At 46.1% G+C, this 17,408-nt stretch overlaps 1 protein-coding gene across 5 annotated transcripts in view; it reads right to left on the reverse strand.

Moving 5' to 3' along the window:
- MAPKAP1 (MAPK associated protein 1) overlaps positions 1-17,408 on the reverse strand; it is a 135,802-nt gene that overhangs the window by 100,522 nt on the left and 17,872 nt on the right. For all 5 annotated transcript variants that reach the window (XM_044439877.1, XM_044439881.1, XM_044439878.1 and 2 more), the window contains exons 4-6: positions 16,149-16,476; positions 11,586-11,675; positions 6,341-6,489 (exon numbers count right to left, since the gene is read on the reverse strand). In XM_044439877.1, the coding sequence (XP_044295812.1) occupies positions 6,341-6,489; positions 11,586-11,675; positions 16,149-16,476 (567 nt within the window). The remainder of the gene's footprint in view (positions 1-6,340; positions 6,490-11,585; positions 11,676-16,148; positions 16,477-17,408) is intronic.

A 17,408-nucleotide genomic window follows, 5' to 3' on the forward strand; every position in this document is an offset into this window, starting at 1 on the left:
CTCATGCCTCCTGCTCTTCCAATGTTAATTCCTGACCATTCCGTTACCTTTGCGAAATAGCGCATTTTACTCACATGCTCAAAAACCTTACGAAAGCATGTCAGCAAGTTGTTGAACCTGCTTTCCTTTTGGCACGTGTAGAAGTAATTCTACCACCATGCTCAACTCCAACACAGCAACCTTGTTATCTCAGGAAAGGCATGATTCCGCTGTGGAGATCGGAATATCCCAAGGGACTCTGCCTCCAGTTTCTAGGCCTAGGAATCCCATGCCTTCTCAGGCAGGGCATCCTCTGGACAAAACAACCAGGCTTCCCTGGCTCATAAGCCGCTCTGCCTATTACACTGTGCGAATCCAGTCTCTGCCTAGGAGCTGTAAGACTGCTCCCGTCACCAGTCCTCTAGTTAACCAAACTGCGTAAGGCTCTTGTTGCTCTTTTCCAAAGTCTGTTCCTTACCCTGATCCTTTCAGATAACTAACCTCAAGCAAGGCTGTTTCACGCACGATTAGAGAAGCAAACGTTGCCACCTGCCCAGCAGGGGGAAAATAACCTGTCCTCATGGATGAGCTTATGGAAACTGGCCATGTGAGATAGCCTAAAGTTAGTTCTTCCCATTTGGTCCACTCCTCTCTGACGAAAGGGAGAAATAATTCCAGCACAGTTTCGATTGCGGAGAAAAGAAAGTCAAAAGTTCATGGTCATGAGCTGTTGGTAAGAGGCGTGCATGGCCCTGCAGGCCTTTTTAAAATTTAAAAATATTTCTTGGCCATCTTTGAGGCAGCAGGCACCCACGGGGTGCGCGCTTCTGTACAGCAGTGAAAGGTATAATAAAAATGTAGCATTTAAAATATACTGACATGCTACATTTCCGTATGTTTGCAACTAGCAGCAAACATTCTAAAACAGACAAGCACCAGCATAAAAGGAAACAAACAGCAAGAGAGACAAGTACCGCCTGGCGAAATATTAGCTGAAGGTTTTCAGGGCCTTCTTGCAAGCTTGCAATGGGCAGGCCGGGGGGAGGTGGTCTGTAGGATCTGCAACAGCAACTTATTCCAGAGGCACAGGGCCACGGCGCACAGGGCATGAGCAAGTCACTCAGAGTGGTTTCTCTTTTCCTGTGTTCGTGGACTCTCCAGTAGGATGTTCTGGTCTCCAACAGAAGAGTGCACCTTTCAAGTAGTGATGGCAGGGCCTGTGCATGCAGATTAAAGCACAGAGTTTGCCGCTAAGCTGCCGTCCCGCCCAAAAGTGAGCATCGAGTCCAGAGCTGGTGCAGGAAGGGGCTCTGCCTTCAGCTGGGCTGGAATCTGAGCCTCTGGCAGGCTTGTCCTAATGACTAATCCAGGCCGGCAGGGCTGATTTAGAGCAGATGCCCTGCCTGAGCGCTTAAGCAACAGAAAGCAGCCTGAAATATTTAATTAGCCCTCAATCGGACTTAATGCATTTAAAAATCGATGAGCGGCCGCATGCTGATGTTAAGGTTTGCAACTTGCACTCTCCTTATCCAACTGATTCCTCGGTGGCGCGTGCACACAAGCAACCGCAAGCCCGGCAACCTTTGCAGAGAGCTGTTGTCACGCCACAGGCCAGCCAGCGGAACCCACCTGGGGTCCGTTTCACAGAGAGACTTAATGCCAGAATTGTCCACTCCTACGCTGTGGGCTGCAGCGGGGAGAGGCGGGTGTCTAACCTCAAATATCCTGCATGGAGCTCCCCAGTTTCGGGGATTTCTCTGGGTCGGGGCGCTCCGCCTTGTTCCCCAAACCAGAAACAGTGGTTGGTGTAATTCTCCCGTTTGCCTTCGGAAGCTGGGAAAGTTTGCCCCCCTGACCTGCTCATGTCCACAGGCGCTTGGCGGAAGGCCGGTGTTCACACGGTGAGGAGAACCTGGCCCAGGCCAGCGGTCAGAAGCTGGCCTGAGACTGAGGCATGAGTGCGCCAGGCTCGGTGCACGAAAAGGAAGCTGTGCAAAGCTTTGCTGCTGATCTACAGTGCTGACGCACTGCTCCGTCTCTAGACAGATCCCAGAGTGGCGGGCAAAAAAGGAGAAAGCTGCCAGGAGGAGGAAAACAATACACTGCCAGCAGGCGAAGACGGAAACCACGGCTGGCAGGCTTCGCAGTACGAAGCGATTGCAGCCCAGTGCTGGAGCCCACTTGCTCACACGCCTCCGCACAGACGCGTGGCCAGCCCTCCTGCGCCTTCCCCTTGCAGGGGAGGCCTGCTCCCCTGATCCCCCAAGCACATGCACAGAGAGAGGAGAAGGAGCGGCTGCCGCTGTCTTTTCCTTGCCTTGCCGTTCCTTCCAGGCAAAGGCACAGGCTGGGCCGGGGCGGCAAGCAAATGGACGGTGTGAGCAGAGAGGAGGCGGCTGGACCATCCCTCTTGGGCAACGGAGACAAAGCACGCACCTGGGTTTGGATCAGCAACATCATTTGGAGAGTTCTTCAGGAGAGAAGAAAACGTACTGCTTACCGCTAGCGGGGTTCAGCTTTCCCCCGTGCCTCCCATTTCTTCGCAAATCAGACTTTTATCAACGCCTGGGTTTCCTAGGTGTGGGAGCACAGGCTACTTAGACTGGCTGGGCTTACGCTCCAGCACCTTTAGAAATGCCGGGTTTAGTGCCATGTCAGTGCTCTCGTGCAAAGGGCGAACATGCCAACTGCCTTCAGGCTCAGAGAGTGTTCTGACCAATATTATGTAAGGTGCATAAAGCAAAAGCAAACACACAGAGTCACAAGGAGGCTGAAATAGGTTGCGCGAATTGCTGCTGGATTTTCATATCTGGTGCTGTTTTCTTTTATCAGCATTCCAAGTGGTCTTGAGTGAGCATTTCGCTTAGAAAAGTGGGCAATTTCTATTTTTTAACCAATATTGTGCGTGGGTGCCCATTCACATATTTATGTAATAAAATTTAAAATCTATTTTGAGAGAAGGGCAACCACAAAGTTCATGTCTTATCCCTCAAGGAAATTCTAGTAAATCAAGCCTCAGCTTTTTATGCATCATGAAAAACCATAAGAATTCTTAATGTAAAGCTTTTGTTAAAAAACACTCAATAATACATATGTTTAATTCTGATATACCTATTTAGGGTAGAAATGCTTCATTATGTGAAATTAAAATTTAAGCCTCTAATCTTAGCACACTGGGTTTTTAATCTCAAATTAACATCCCAGACATATTTTTAAATCAGTTATACTGCAGTGTATTTCCTTTCTCCATTCTTTATCTGTTGTGAGTTCTTTTCCCCCACCCCAATTTCTCTCCTTAAAAAAAAGGAAAGCTATTTAATACTCATGATTGTGAAAAAACATTTGTTCATAATTATCCAGACATATAACTGGAACGCAACTGGTACAAGAGCAGCATGCGAAAAATGTATTTAAGGTCTATCATCCCAAAATGCTGCTAAAAGCTATTAACCAGTACGTGTTAATTGCCACAGCATTCATATTAATTTTCACTTCAGGCCCGACATTGTGGAATATTTCCCTTGATACGTTTTAAACAAAGTTTAATTTAAGGAACTGCTTCTATCAACACTTATGAAAATTAACAGCCAAGCAATTAGTACTCATGAATTATCCCTTCCCCCAGCCTCCTTGTTAAAAACACTTGCTAACAAAGACATTGTTGGTTGTTGTTTAAGACAGAATCATAAATACTAAGTCCAAAAAGAGCCCTCACAGTACTGTGATCCAAATTCTGTAGACCAGTTTTTAGAATCAACCTGGAATAAAGCTTTGTCAGGTCTTTCCAGCTTGGTTTTACTTTATTACTGATTTACTTATTTATTGGTTGGTTATGGCAGCTTGCAAACAAAAACGACAACAGTACAGTTAAGACACAGGAAATATTAGATTTTTTTAAAATGTCAGAACACATAAAACCAAAAGGTGTGCACATTAGAAGACACAGATGTTCTTAGCAACTTCCAGAAAGCAGCTGAACTTGGAAGGCCGTCCAACTCAACAAAAGGAAGGCTTGTGCCAAGAAATGACACGGGTCTAAATGCAAATTCAGGGAGGAACACAATGCTTAAACGCAGAACGCACTTTTTGCATGCAGAAAGCACCAAGTTGGAGCCTGGGGATCTCCAGTTACAGGAATCTTGAGAAGGAGTTTGGAAAAACCAGACTTGCAGCCAACATGGGTGGCTGCAGGGTAGTTTAATATAGTTGAATGTCTGAATCCAGTGCAGCTTTACTAGCATGGGTTATTTTTCATAAAAGGAGGGTTCTTGGAGAAGGATTCTTTAGGGTGACTTCAGGGTGCCTTGCACTTCTGGGTATTTGTGCAAATCTGCTAAGAAGGAGTGACTGCTCTTTTTTAGAGGCTTCACACAAATCTCCCCAAAAGTTAAACAAGTTACATTTCCAGAAATCTACCCTGCAAACCCACTTTAAAGTATAGCTTTACATCTTGAGGTGCCGCCTGTCTTTAACCCCAGTTTCGCTTGTTCATTGTTATACCCTACTCCTTTAGCCCCAAAAGAGTCCTAGAGGAGCTTGCCAATAAAGCAGGCATAGAATAAACCAAATCAATATAAAGCATTGTTAAAATACAGCACAGCAACAGTTAAATGCATAAAAAGCCAGAGGAATTATGGGAGCTCGAACGCATGGAAAAATAAAAAGTCCTCACCTGGTCACACAAAGACACCTAATACTCCACCTGGGCGCGGCTTCCCAGGAAGTGCGTTTGAGTGTCAGGGGGCAACATCTGAAAAGACCCTAAAACTGTATGTTCACCTTCTATCTTATGTGAGAAGGAAGGGAAAAGGAGGCGGACAATGAGGAGTCCTAGAAGTATTGCAGTCCAAAGTCTTCGGTTAGGTAAACAGTAGTGCAATGCTTAGCCATGATGAAGGTTAAACTAACCACGGTTGGGCTTTGCATGTATACACTGCCTGCTTGTGTTCTCTGCAGTGGTGTGAACAGGCTAAACTGCATCTATGGATGAATGCACCACCAGAAGGTACTGGAACCGAGACAAGGAGATTTCTAGTCACATTTTGGTAACTGTTGCATCCAAGCAATATAATGCACTAACTTCATAAAGATGCCATATTTGCTGCTGCTGCTGCTGCTGCTGTTTTTTATATGACATGTGCATTGTAACAGCAGAAACTTCTTGACCAAAATTAATGCCGTTTTGCTTAAATTCTCGTGACAACTGGACTGCCACTGGTAGAGTTTTGCTCACAGAAATCGCCCTGCGTTCTTCTCACTGAAACAGATATGTGATTTTGCCTAGCAAGCAAAGGGATGAAACTTTCTAATAACTATTTAATTTTAGGAAAGAAAAGGGATTCAAAGCTTTGGTTCTAAATCTAAAAGAGGATTTCAAGAGTCACCCCTGCCTCTAGAGTAAATACATAATTAAGTAGGGTTTTTCAAAGCATGCTTAATTAGGCCCCAAAGCCCCCCTTAATAGACTCCCCCATCTCTCCCCAATTAGGCTCCATTTTCTCAGGGGACCGGCATGGCTCAGTTAATTATGCAAATAAGGCACGTACTATTCCCAGGAAAAGAATTATGAATATTTGCAGAAAAACACATCTCTTAGCATTTAGAAGGAAAAGAAAAAAGACAAGTGTTATACCTTAAAAAAACAACATCAAGCCACTGAGTAGCCCTGATAATATAGAAAGAGTCATTAAAGTTGTTGATTTTGATGTGGGCATGACAAAAATGCTACATGACTCTCATTAGCATGATAAAAATAAATACAGAAATGGAAGGCTACATAAGGCAAATCAAATGCAGCGCACATTTCTTGCGTTGCAGTAGGATCTGAAGCGATGGCTCAGTTGGGAACCAGCTTGCTGTGCTTTTCAGAGTCGAGCAATGTGTATAAGGAAGCCCAGGAGCAGTGGCCCAGCTGACCAAACTGGGCTTTGCACTGAATATTTCTGCTTTGATTTTGGCATTGCTCTTGTAGTTAATATTGTAGTTCATATTTGCTTTGATTATATTATTGTATTTGTATTGAACTGTATTATTTCTGTGTTATTGTGAGCCACCCAGAGAGCCATATGGGCTTTGAGGCAGCATACAAATGTAATAAATTAATAAAAATAATAATAAATCACACTGCGGGCTCAAACATTATCCTGCATGTTACGCATGTTTAGCCTTCCGTGCTGCCTTTCCCAGCCATGAGAGCTAAAAGCGCACGTGATCGGAAATGCAGTCTTGCACATGTGCGGGGCGTGGCCTTATCAGGGATCCCAAATACACCCATTCGTGAAGTCTGAAATACAGTTGGATTGGGAAGCAGAGCAAAAAGGTTCACTTTGACACATAACTTAAGAACGAGGAGGGATCTTACCTTGCCATCAAATTTTGAGTATTCATTGAATGGGTTGTTCAGCTGCAGAGGGCATTGCTCCAGTCGGACCGAGAGGATCGACGGCTTCATGGCATGTGCCGGCTTCAGCCGGAAGTTCTTCTTCTCAAACAGCATGCTCAGCTCCTCCGCTGCAGTTCAAAGGAAGAGAGATACATCACAAGGCGCGCAGGGTGTCCCCAGCAAAAGGATGCTTAGGACGAGAGCAAGGCAGAAGCTTGTTCCAAATGAGATCCTTATGCTGGAGATGTTCCCAATGGAACTGGGGACTTTTTGGAAGGTGGAAGAACACCTAGAAGTATCGGGAATGTGCGGAACATGTTCAGGATCTAACCGAGCATCAAAGACTTGGGTCTCACTTGCAGAAATTAGTGACACCCTTGATATAATTTAAGGTAACATGGGTGGGAACAAAGAATAGTGTGAGAGAAAGAAAACAACAAGGGTTTAAAGACCTTTTGCATATACATTCAATTCAACTATTGGTAGATCCTTCTCTCTCACACAAACACAGACACACAGACACACACTCACTCACTCCGCCATCACTGCTCTTCTGCTCTCAAGAGCTTTTCTGCAGAAGTTTCTACCAATGCGGTGCCCACCCTGTCAAAACACCATGTCAGTACGGACAACGTAAATGTTGGTAACACGGGGGCACAAGTCAGCAACAGAGCAGTTAGATCCCAGCTCTGAAAAACGGTCCTAGGGCTGTCTAAATCTACCAGCAATCTAGGCACAGGGGCAGCCAATCCACACTTTATTTGCATATGTTAATGGCCAGTTGGGAATATAATCTTGCATTTTAATGTGGAAAACTCTAGATAGTTACAAGCCCGTGCCCTCAGCTACTCTCCCCTAATGGGTCACCCTTGAGATGGGTTGCACTATAGTTTCCAGTATATTCCTGACTGATGGCCATGGCGGCTGGGGCTGATGGGAGCTGCAGTCCAAAACCTCTGGTGGGCACCTTGCGGGTGAAGCCTGCCTTACCCAGAGTCCATCTAAGGGAGGTCAAATGAGGATCCGCAGGCATGGCTTAGGTGCGGGCCAGGGAGATCCAGTCGGTGCAGCGAACAGAGGTCGTGGGGGCTGGTCTAAACTAATTAACCGATCACATTACTGGCCTACATCAGAAAGATACAGCACAAACGAGGATGGATGAATGTAGCCTGAGATCTGCTGTGCTTTTGCCTATTAGCACCGATCTCTCCTCTGCAGAGCAGCTACCGAATCTGGGCAGGTTTTGAGCTACATCTGCTCCAGGAGCAACCTGCCCCCGAACTCAATCAATCACTATTGGCGAACCGGCTCCCAATCTGCCTGCCTCGGCTTTGGGCCGGCTCTTTATCCACATTCCTGGATCTGTGCACGTCCCCAAGATTTACAAGCGGCCCCTCCTGAGGGTTGGAGCGGCTGCTGAGACAGATTGAGCGGGGACTTCCAGCGCGGATGCCGCGCACGTGGCAGGAGGAGGAGGAGGGGGCAGCTTTGTTTGTTAAACGGTGGAATTAAAACTTGCCGAACTGCGACTGAGTCATGGCTCCCGCTACATGCGGAGCCAACCGCTTTGCCTGGCTATTGAGATGGAGCACGTGCAGCTGCGGCTGCTGGGACAGATACTCCATCCCCTCTTCCCGCCGAAAAAAGCACCATCAAACCCGGCCTTAACTACAGCAGTGGAGATGCCCTTGAGTGTTCCGTGTAAGGCAGGCGGTGTGCCAACTATTCTCCCGATTTTGAAACCGGCCCCCTGCAAAAAAGCTCATTTGCAATGATATTCTCAAGGAACTGTGTGCAGTGAGTTACTTCTGGGCCGTTCTGCATGGCTCCGAGTCCCCCGGAGTTCCGGGCACACGTTTCGTTGGCGTGAGCACAAGCAGCAAGTGCTTCAATATGCCGCTTTGTTCCTAGTGAAACGCCGGCATGGGAGGCCTTGGTTTATCATCTCCTCTGCTGGCACAAATGATGCGCGTGCCTCCGGAGCCGCTCTCTCTGGCATCAGCTGCAGTTGGCTCCTCTGGCCAAGCCAAGGCCTCATGCCACCCCGGGCTGGCTGGGGCATGCCGGGAGCTGGAGGGCGTTTCGCTTTGCTGTCTAAACATGCACGGGATTGGGGGCTAAGGGGCCGATGGTGAATCATCGCAGCAACTTTTTACTGGGGTGAAGAGCAGCATTAAAGACCTTTAAATGAATCAAAACGATGCGGAAGCAAGAACAGTGGGTCTGCTCTACCAGGACGCTTTCAAGGTTACCATGAAGTAATACTCATGGATGCATACGTGAAGTCTGACTATGTGGCTGGGTGGGGATGTCAGAGTCTGCTTGTATGAGACAGAAAGTCCTGGGACATGGATCATCTCTTTTCCAGTTAGGTATTTGATTTCTTTTCTTTTTTTTTTTTTAATTGTAGACCCTTCCTTCTGAAGATGGAAAAAATCAAAGTAAGGCAGCTTTCATATTAAAAATGGGGCAAATCACAACACAAAACCCAGCACTCCTCTCATACGGCCGCAAAGCAGCTCCATTGAGAATGTAAAAGCAGCAGGAGCTGGAAAACACAGCGGAGGTTTTGACTAGAAGACACCCACCAGAGCAGGACCTTCCATGGGGGAAAAACCCAGGAAGATGCGCCATCATTCTGACAAAACCAACCAAGCCAACACCCACAAGTCCTACTTCCGCGGGTACAGTAACTGACAGGTGCGAGTGGAACAGTTTAGAGAGAGCAGACAGCAAGCAGATCTGCCAGCATTGTGCCAGAATTGGGGGTGGGCGGGGGGTGTTGGGTAGCAGTTTTTAAAGAAGTCAAGGGTATGATGACGTAAGTTATACTATTGGACACACGGCTTATACAAAGGGGACGGGTTATGAAGGAGAAAGTGTCCTGCATATACAAAGATTAGCTCATGCATTTATGTTTTACAAGAGGAAAAAAAATAAGTGAACACCCCTTCAGTTGATGGATGGCTCAGTAGATGAAGAGATATATAATTACATATAAATTACAGAAGCTTGTGGACACACATCACACAGACACAGACACAGATGCAGTTGGTGGGAGCTAGGGAAGAGAGACAACAGAAGGATAAATTTATAGAAAAAAATGAGTCTTTTTATATCATTTTGGAAATATAAAACTCAGGATGCAGTGGACAAGCTATTAAGTATAACTTAATCCTTTAAGGGGAAAATATGGGAATATACAGCAAACATATTTACGTGTATTATGTTTATTATTATTTCTTTATTATATTACCAATATTAAATTTAGCAAATAAACTATTGAAAACAAATGTCTAAACTGAAGGAAATCAGGAGGTTGTTACATGATTTAGGCACTGAGGCTCCAAAGATGTTTTCTTTGGTCCCTGCAAGCTCGTATTACGGTTAGCAAAACAACAGGCCCATTTTCTCTTATCAAAAGATTAATTTTCAAGGCTTCATTTTTCCTGGTGGAAAATACCTCTTCACCAAAATAAACCATGACTAGAATGCACAATGAGGGGTAGGGGTGGGCAGAGGAATAACCCCCTCCCCAGCCTTTCCTTGGAATTCAAGGGTCCGGACAGTGAAGGGAGTTTCTATGACCCACTCCTAAAATCAGCTACGGGAATTGCAAATCTTGGAATATCGTCTGTATGTTCCACTGCTTTCTACAAGTCACTTGATCTACAATCAGCTGGGATGCCGGCAACCCTCACAGCACTTTGGAGTGGGAGCGAGGGATGAAGAGGCCCCACTGGGATATCGCGTTTCTTCTATTCGCTTCCCTTCCCCTGCCTTGTCCCTTCTCCAAAAACAGCTGGTGTGATTCCTTCAGCATCAGCTACAAGCCAGGGAGAGGGGGCTCTGAGGGAGGCTCCCCCCCTCCCCAGCTCTGAAGTTGGAGTGTATTTTCAGCCCTGTAGCTCAAATCAGAAACATCCTCCGGCTATCTAGATTCTGCTCTGGGCACTACCAGCTATAAGGTGAGTTACCAGCAAGGAAACCACATACTGCTGTTCCCAGTAAATGAGGCAAAATGTTGGTTTTTTTCCTCCAGACTGTACATACAAACAGGACCCGCCAAGGAACAGATACGTGGTCGAGTCACTGGTCCATACAGCTGAGTACTGTGAGCATGGATTGAAAGCAGCTCCAGAGAAGCCTTCTCCAGCTCTCCCTGGTGATACCAGGGACTGAACCCAACGCCTTTGGCTGGCAACCCAGGTAACTCTGCCACTCCCGAACAGCCAACATTCTCTGCTAGCATTGCCGGGAAAGACAACGGTAACCAGCAGCGTCAATATGTATGCTTGTCTCTGTTTTGACTTATCGGAGAGAAACCCTGCTCATCTGGTACAGTATTCAACAACCAGAGGCGAAGGTCATCATAGAAGCAATGGGTGCAACATTAAATGCCTGCTGGGGAAGGAAGGCCACTGCATGAAGGAAGAGCCGGAGCAGAAAGCTCACTCTGAACCAGCAGGGCTCTTCTTATGCTTGTGTGTCCATTAAATTGCGAAGGCAGCGGTTGGAGACCTCTGGGAAAGAGGCCTTAACAGAGAAGGGCGTTTCTCTGGGCGCTGGCCCTCACACCGTTTTGAGAAGCACCTCAAGAAGCACCTGAGAAAATGACCGCCGCAAGTGGGCAGGGATACCTGGGACAAAGCCAAGCAGTCCCCTCCCAACAGGCTGCATGTGTCTCCCCAGTCACCCAGTGCAAGAAAGAACCACCAGTCTCAACGGAGCAGGCTTCCTACCACTCTGGAGGCTTCCTGGGGGTACCTGGCTGGCCACTCTAGGGAGAACAGGATGCTGGGGGAGGCCTGATCCAGCAAAGCAACTCTGACGCTGTTAGCCGGCAGGAAATGTTTTCCGTGATGGCTCTTTTGGGGAAAGGCCTGCACACCGGTATTGTGACGGAATCATCCTGTGTTGCATGGGAATCTGGGATGTATTCCTGTTCATGTGAGGCACCACAAAGCCCAAGTCACTGGGCGGCACTATCAGCCTACTTGCGGAGGAAGCCCCAGAATCCTCTAGACAGGCTCAGAGTATTCCTGTGCTAGAGATTTCCTAGAACAGGTAGACTTTTATATTTTTCTGGTCGCTGCCAATCTTGTAAGATCTGAGTGATATCTCAGCAGTTGCCTGCACATGGAATTCTACAAATCAATGACAACAGTTACAAGCAAAAGCTCAGTATCATTTTCTCAAAATAATAAACCTTTATTTTTTTTACCTGAATACGACGTATTTCTCTCTTTCCACTGCACATTCTTACACTTTATCTGATTTTGTCTCTCCTTTCGTAGTCGTTCCAGTCTCTGAGCTGGAAAAAAAGAAATATTATAAAGACACGTTTGTCAATGAAAGTTTACTATAAACAAAAGACATAATTAACTACCTTTCTATGAATAAAGATGTTTTATGCAGCACATGTAGGGTGGGAAAAAGTCATAAAATTTTAAAGGTGGCACCCCTGAAAAGCAAATACCAACAAAAACATGAAAATGTTCTTGATTTATAATTGAAATTAGAGGATATAAAACATTAATAGAGATCATAAAGATAGTATTAACATGGAAGAGAATAATAAAATGTGAAAACTTCTGTGATTAATATGACATTTCATTATATAAATCATTAATAACGGTCTTAAAGGAATTTTAATGCACAAATGAACTGAAGTGAATATTACATTACAGGAATAAAATTACTGTTATGAATTACTCTCCCCGTTTCAAAAATTAAAGATAAATGAACTCAGACTAGACTATTAAAGTTTTAAATATAAAATCCTTTATCTAAAAAAATCATGAAAATTATAAAATGTCAACGCTATATAAATTAGCATAGCTTTTTCTTCAGTGTGCCGAAACAGTTTATAGGTAGTAAAAATAAATGATTTGTATCTTCACAACATTAGTCAAATCTTTAAAAAATGAATATAATTTTTCCTTTAGATATTTTTGACTCCATAGTCAGGACATGCACACATAGGTGGAATGTCAACACCCGGGAGGCTGCGCATCCTCTTCCATCACCTCAAAATCTCCCAGTGTGTTTTAAAAGATGGCTTTATTTCAGGAGAACAAAAAAAGTCAGTAAGATAACCTGAGAAAGAAAAACAAGGGTGTCTCCAAAGGTATAGACTACTAATTGCATAGCGCCCCTATTACAGATAAAGGTACCAGATATCATATAGTTGTTTTGTTTTAGCAAGACAAAGAAACAGGGCTGCTTACCAAGCAAAGCAGACTTAGAATGCAATATAAAGCACAAAATCACACAGAAGTGAGCAACATCGACAGTGAGCGAACCTGCTTAGGACTGGGCAGCCGGTGTTTTAGGGTTCCTGTGCCTCAGAATGACTAGGGGCAACTCACATAGGCAAGCAGCAAATAAGGGGAGGTCCAGAACTTAGCAAGAAGACTGCAGACTGAACGCAAAGTCCCAGATTAAATCCTTTGCATCTTCAGTTATGAGAATATCAGGCAGTAGACAGGACTGAGAAAAGACTGCCTGGACCGAGGTAAGCCTCTGCCAGAAGAACTGATCAGGGATCCCCAACATGGGACCCATGGAGACGTCTCAGCACGGTGCTCCAGGACGCCCCTAAAACATCTTTATTTTCCCCATTGTTTTAGTACATGTACATGGGTTTGTAAGAAATGTGCTCAACTTTTGAGGAAGCAGACCTACACAATGGCAAGGGTGCGACCAAGGAGTCGAACAAACCTTCATTTGAAGTGGAGGTCTGCATGCTGTTTGTTCAAATACTCCAAACTGTCGTAAGGTTCTCAGTCTACCACGTTATAACAAATGAGTGTTTGTTCCGCCAGTGTTGTGGCAAAAGCCTTCAGCTATCACACTTCCATAAAGCAAGTCAGTATTTTGAAAGACAGGGAACAGCAGTCAATATTCCAGGCTGCGCCAGTACAACTTTTATCCATACAGTAGCCTTGCTTTGAAAACTCTGTGTAATGGAGTGCTTCTTTACACAGACAACAGCCATGATTGGATGTATTCTACAATAGTGGTATCCAGTCCTTCTACATCAGAGGACAGCTCTGGAATGATGAGAGAACGTCGTGGGCACTAACACACAACGGCTACCTTTGTTATTTCTATACCGCCCAACATGCAAAGCTCTCTGTGTGGTTCTCAACAGCAATCACAAGGGGAGGAGGAGATTGCTCACTGTATGGTGGGCTTGGCCAGTCACACAACACTCACTTGCCTGAAGGCAAACTAGTGAGAATGAAATGGAAATAAGCTACCCATGAACCTGAGTACCTGGCAGAGTCAGGTCTAGACTCCGACATACCTCTTTGGAACCTAAATAAAGATGGAATGGGCAGGCACACTTTGCGTTGAAGCATGCCGGCCTTCTAGTCAAGCTTTTTTAAAAATATAAAATAAAATGCAAATCAAATACACGTAAAATGCAAATAAAAGGTAAATCAAGAGGGGTAGGGAGCTCAGGAGCCCAAAAGAGGTGTCTGCAGGCACCATGTTAGAGGTGCCTGGTTATGAGGTCCAGGGAAATTCCTAAGAGACACGGAATGTGGGAACAGCTCTGGGGTTTCACTATTGTTTGAGAAAGTATGCTTTAAAGAGACTTTGCAATGGGGAGGGGGAAAGAGGCTAAATAAGACTTCCAGGAGTCTCAGATGGTGGGACTCGTGCCATTCTAATAATGATATGAATAATAACCCATATAAATGCTAAGTAGCAATATTCTTGGATCCTGAGCAACAAGAGTGAGGTGGCCTCATCCCTACTTCAGCTGCTATTGTTCTGTGCAGCAGGGAAAGCCAATTGAAGGAAACTAAGTGCCAACCTACAGGCTATACTCTTTGTGCTTAATTACAGGAGAGAGAGAGAGAGCGCGAGCGAGCATATTTTTCTTATCAACTTCCGTGACAGCTCTTTGTTCCTGCCCCTTAAAACACTTATTCATCTATGGGGAAAGCGAAAATGATGTACGCAGGTTATTTCGGCAAAACGTATTTCTGAGCTCTAGGTGGTGTTGCATTACCTCCCAAACTCCAGAACTTTGATTTCCCCACTGCTTATGAGGAAAATGGAACCATGTGTTTCATTTCCACTATTCTGCTCCAAGTAACTCCAGGATTTTAATTCCCAGGTTCTTCCTGTAGAAGGAGAGGAATCCATTTCCACATCTGGAGACTTAAAAACTGCACCCTCAGGAAGGATGGAGCCGTTAATGCCGAGTGCTGTGGCCCTGATGCTTTGGGGGCCAAGGACGTGGGATAAGTCACATCTGCTTTACACCAGCTGAAATCTGCTTCCAGCTCAGTTTAAAGTTCTGCTGTTGGCTCTGAAAGCCCTCACTAGATGGGATGGGATGGGATGGGATGCGCTGAGCCGAGCTGAGCCGAGCCGAGCCTGAATGGAAGGACGACTGAGGGTTGTTGACTCTTTTTCGTTTTGCTAAAAACCTATTAACATCAGCCAATTGCTTCATAAATGGGATGAAAAAAGCTGCGTCGATAAAAAAGAGGAAGAAAACAAAAAGGATGGATTTCTCCATCCCTGATCGCCCAAGGCCTTAGGCAGAAACACACAGGCTGTGCGCCCGAGTTCATCATTACAGTCCATCCCTCAACTCCATCTCTTCCCTACCAGAGAACTCTGGTTGGTGGGAGTTACTGGACTAGCCTGCTTGGAGGCGACTGTCCTACGTTTCCATGCCAGCTCTGGAAGACAATTCCTCTCCTCCATGCACAGCATGAACATGCAGACTGGATTATGCAAAGAGAAAATCAAGACAGTACCTTTGATAGGCTTGCTTGCAGGGCTCTGGGAAAATATTATAGGGTGGGCACCAAGTAGCAGATGGAGGGAAAGTGTGTTGGCTGCAGGGGAGGGCTCTCCAGATGTTATGGACTACATTCCTCACTACAGGTTCATGACTGCCCTATTCTCATCGGTACTGTTAACATCCAGGGAGTTTTCTGTCAGGTCTGGTCAGAGCTGGGCCCACAAGCAACAGCTGGAGAGGTGCCCAAGACTCTAAACTGAAGAGTCAAGCCAAGAGCCAGAGTCAGGTGGGTGGTGACTGCTGCTTAGCAAAGCCCCAGCCCAAATGGAAAGCCTTTTGGAGGCCTTCCTATCCAGCAGGGCCAATGGCCAGGCAGAGGAGATGGGCCAGTGAAAAGCCTGGGAATGTGCCACTGCCAGGGATAGGTCACTGCCACAGCTCATGATGCGGGGTGGCGGTACAGGTGCTGCACAGCTCCAGGGGTTTACCGCTGGTTCAGATTCCATGCCAGCCTAGCTCTGTACAGTCCGCTCCAAGCAGATGACCTTTCTGGACTGGGGCATGTGTGTCGGTCTGAAAAACTGCCCTAGGCACCAGCCCAAAATGGCTGCCACAAGGGGTGTGATGGAAGACAAGCGACTGCACAGCCACTGGAGCGAAAGGCAAAGGTGGTGTCTGGGAGATCTTTCTGAACCCAGAGTGCCCAGCATCAAGAGAAAGCTAAACTCAAGTGGCTGGTAAGAAAATGCGCTTCCCTCCCACCGCAAAAGCATCTGGGGGCACACTGGTGCCACGGCTGCCATGCTGCCTGCCTGCAGTCTGCTCTAGCTGGCAGGGGCAGTCGCTGGTCTCAGGTGAAGAGAAGTCTTTCCCAAGCTCCTGCTACCTAACCTCTGGGACTGGAGATCTCACGGAGCTCCAGCAGCCCATGTGTGTCCTCAGCTGTCCAGGTCATTAGCTCCGTTAGCTCCTAGAACCCAGCCAAGAAGCCGAGATGCTCCCTCTGCAACTCACCTGTGTTCGATCGCCTTCGGATGCCAAAGTCCCAGCTTGAGGTAATGTCGACTGACTGAGAGTAGACGTAACCCTGAGATTCACCATTGCTGCCCTGTGCTTCTGAGCTGCTCTCCCCATGGGCCGAAGCAGGCTGGAATTTTTCCAGGTCGACATCGTGGTCAATCAGGACCATTTCACACATCCCCGTGTCATCACTGGTCACGTGCGACTGCCGGATGTGAGCCAGGATAATGGTTGGGTTGTCCAAGAAAGCCATCCTGTCCCAAGTTCGGCCACCTTCCCCTACTATCTTCTTCCATCCATGGTGAACCACAAGCTTGAATACCTAGCGGGGAAAGAACCACATTACTTTAAAGGAAAACAAGAAGTGATGCTCTATTCATGGAAGTTCACACAGGAAGCTTCTAACATAGAATCTCACCACTGGTACAGCCAGCTGCCCAACTCACCACTGTGCACACTGATTGGCTATGCTTCTCCAGGGCTTCAGTCATTCGCCCTTGAACCCGGGACTACTTGCATCAAGGCAGGTGCCCCAGCACTGAGTAATGGCCCTCAGTGACCAATGGGCACTGGCCAAGATTAAGAGGAACGTCCATGACTGGACACAGTGTACCTTCAGTTGTCAAAAGCTCAGGACCAAAAACAGGGGAAAAGTTAATTTGTGGGCCTAGAAACGGAGCCTTCGACAAACTGAATCGTCCTTGCGACACAGCATAAATACTCTAGGAGGGGCTGCACAGGCGGGACTACCAGCTCCATGCAAAGGTGCATCCTTCTATGGCGGAAATGTCAGGCAGGTGATGCAAAGCACAAAAGGGCTCAGAGTTTCTTGGTCACAGGTAGAATCATCTATTTTAGCCAGGTGAGCTGAAAGAGATGCTCTGGGGGAGCATGGGGGGGCTGGCTCCAAGTTTTGGAAGGCCTATAGATAAGCCACCCTCTATCAGCCCCCTCCTTCTGTGAGCCTAAAACAGAAAAACACTGTAAAAAAATTAAAAAGCTAGGAATAAAACCACATTCAAATTTCTTATTTCCCTAATTTAAATAGATGTATTTATATACCACCCTTCATAATATTGATCCTAGGCAATTTATGGTGTGATTTAAAAATCTGAAGTAATAAACATAAATTAGCACAATTTAAATAGGAATTAAAACAGCAAAGCAGGAAGCTTCAAAACAGAGCATCTTCCCAATTTTACTTTAGAACACTAACCATTAAAATGCCTGAAAGAACAACCATGTTTTAACAAA

Source organism: Varanus komodoensis, unplaced genomic scaffold, assembly GCF_004798865.1.
Source record: "Varanus komodoensis strain SLA01 unplaced genomic scaffold, ASM479886v1 scaffold36, whole genome shotgun sequence".
Lineage (NCBI taxonomy): Eukaryota > Metazoa > Chordata > Lepidosauria > Squamata > Varanidae > Varanus > Varanus komodoensis.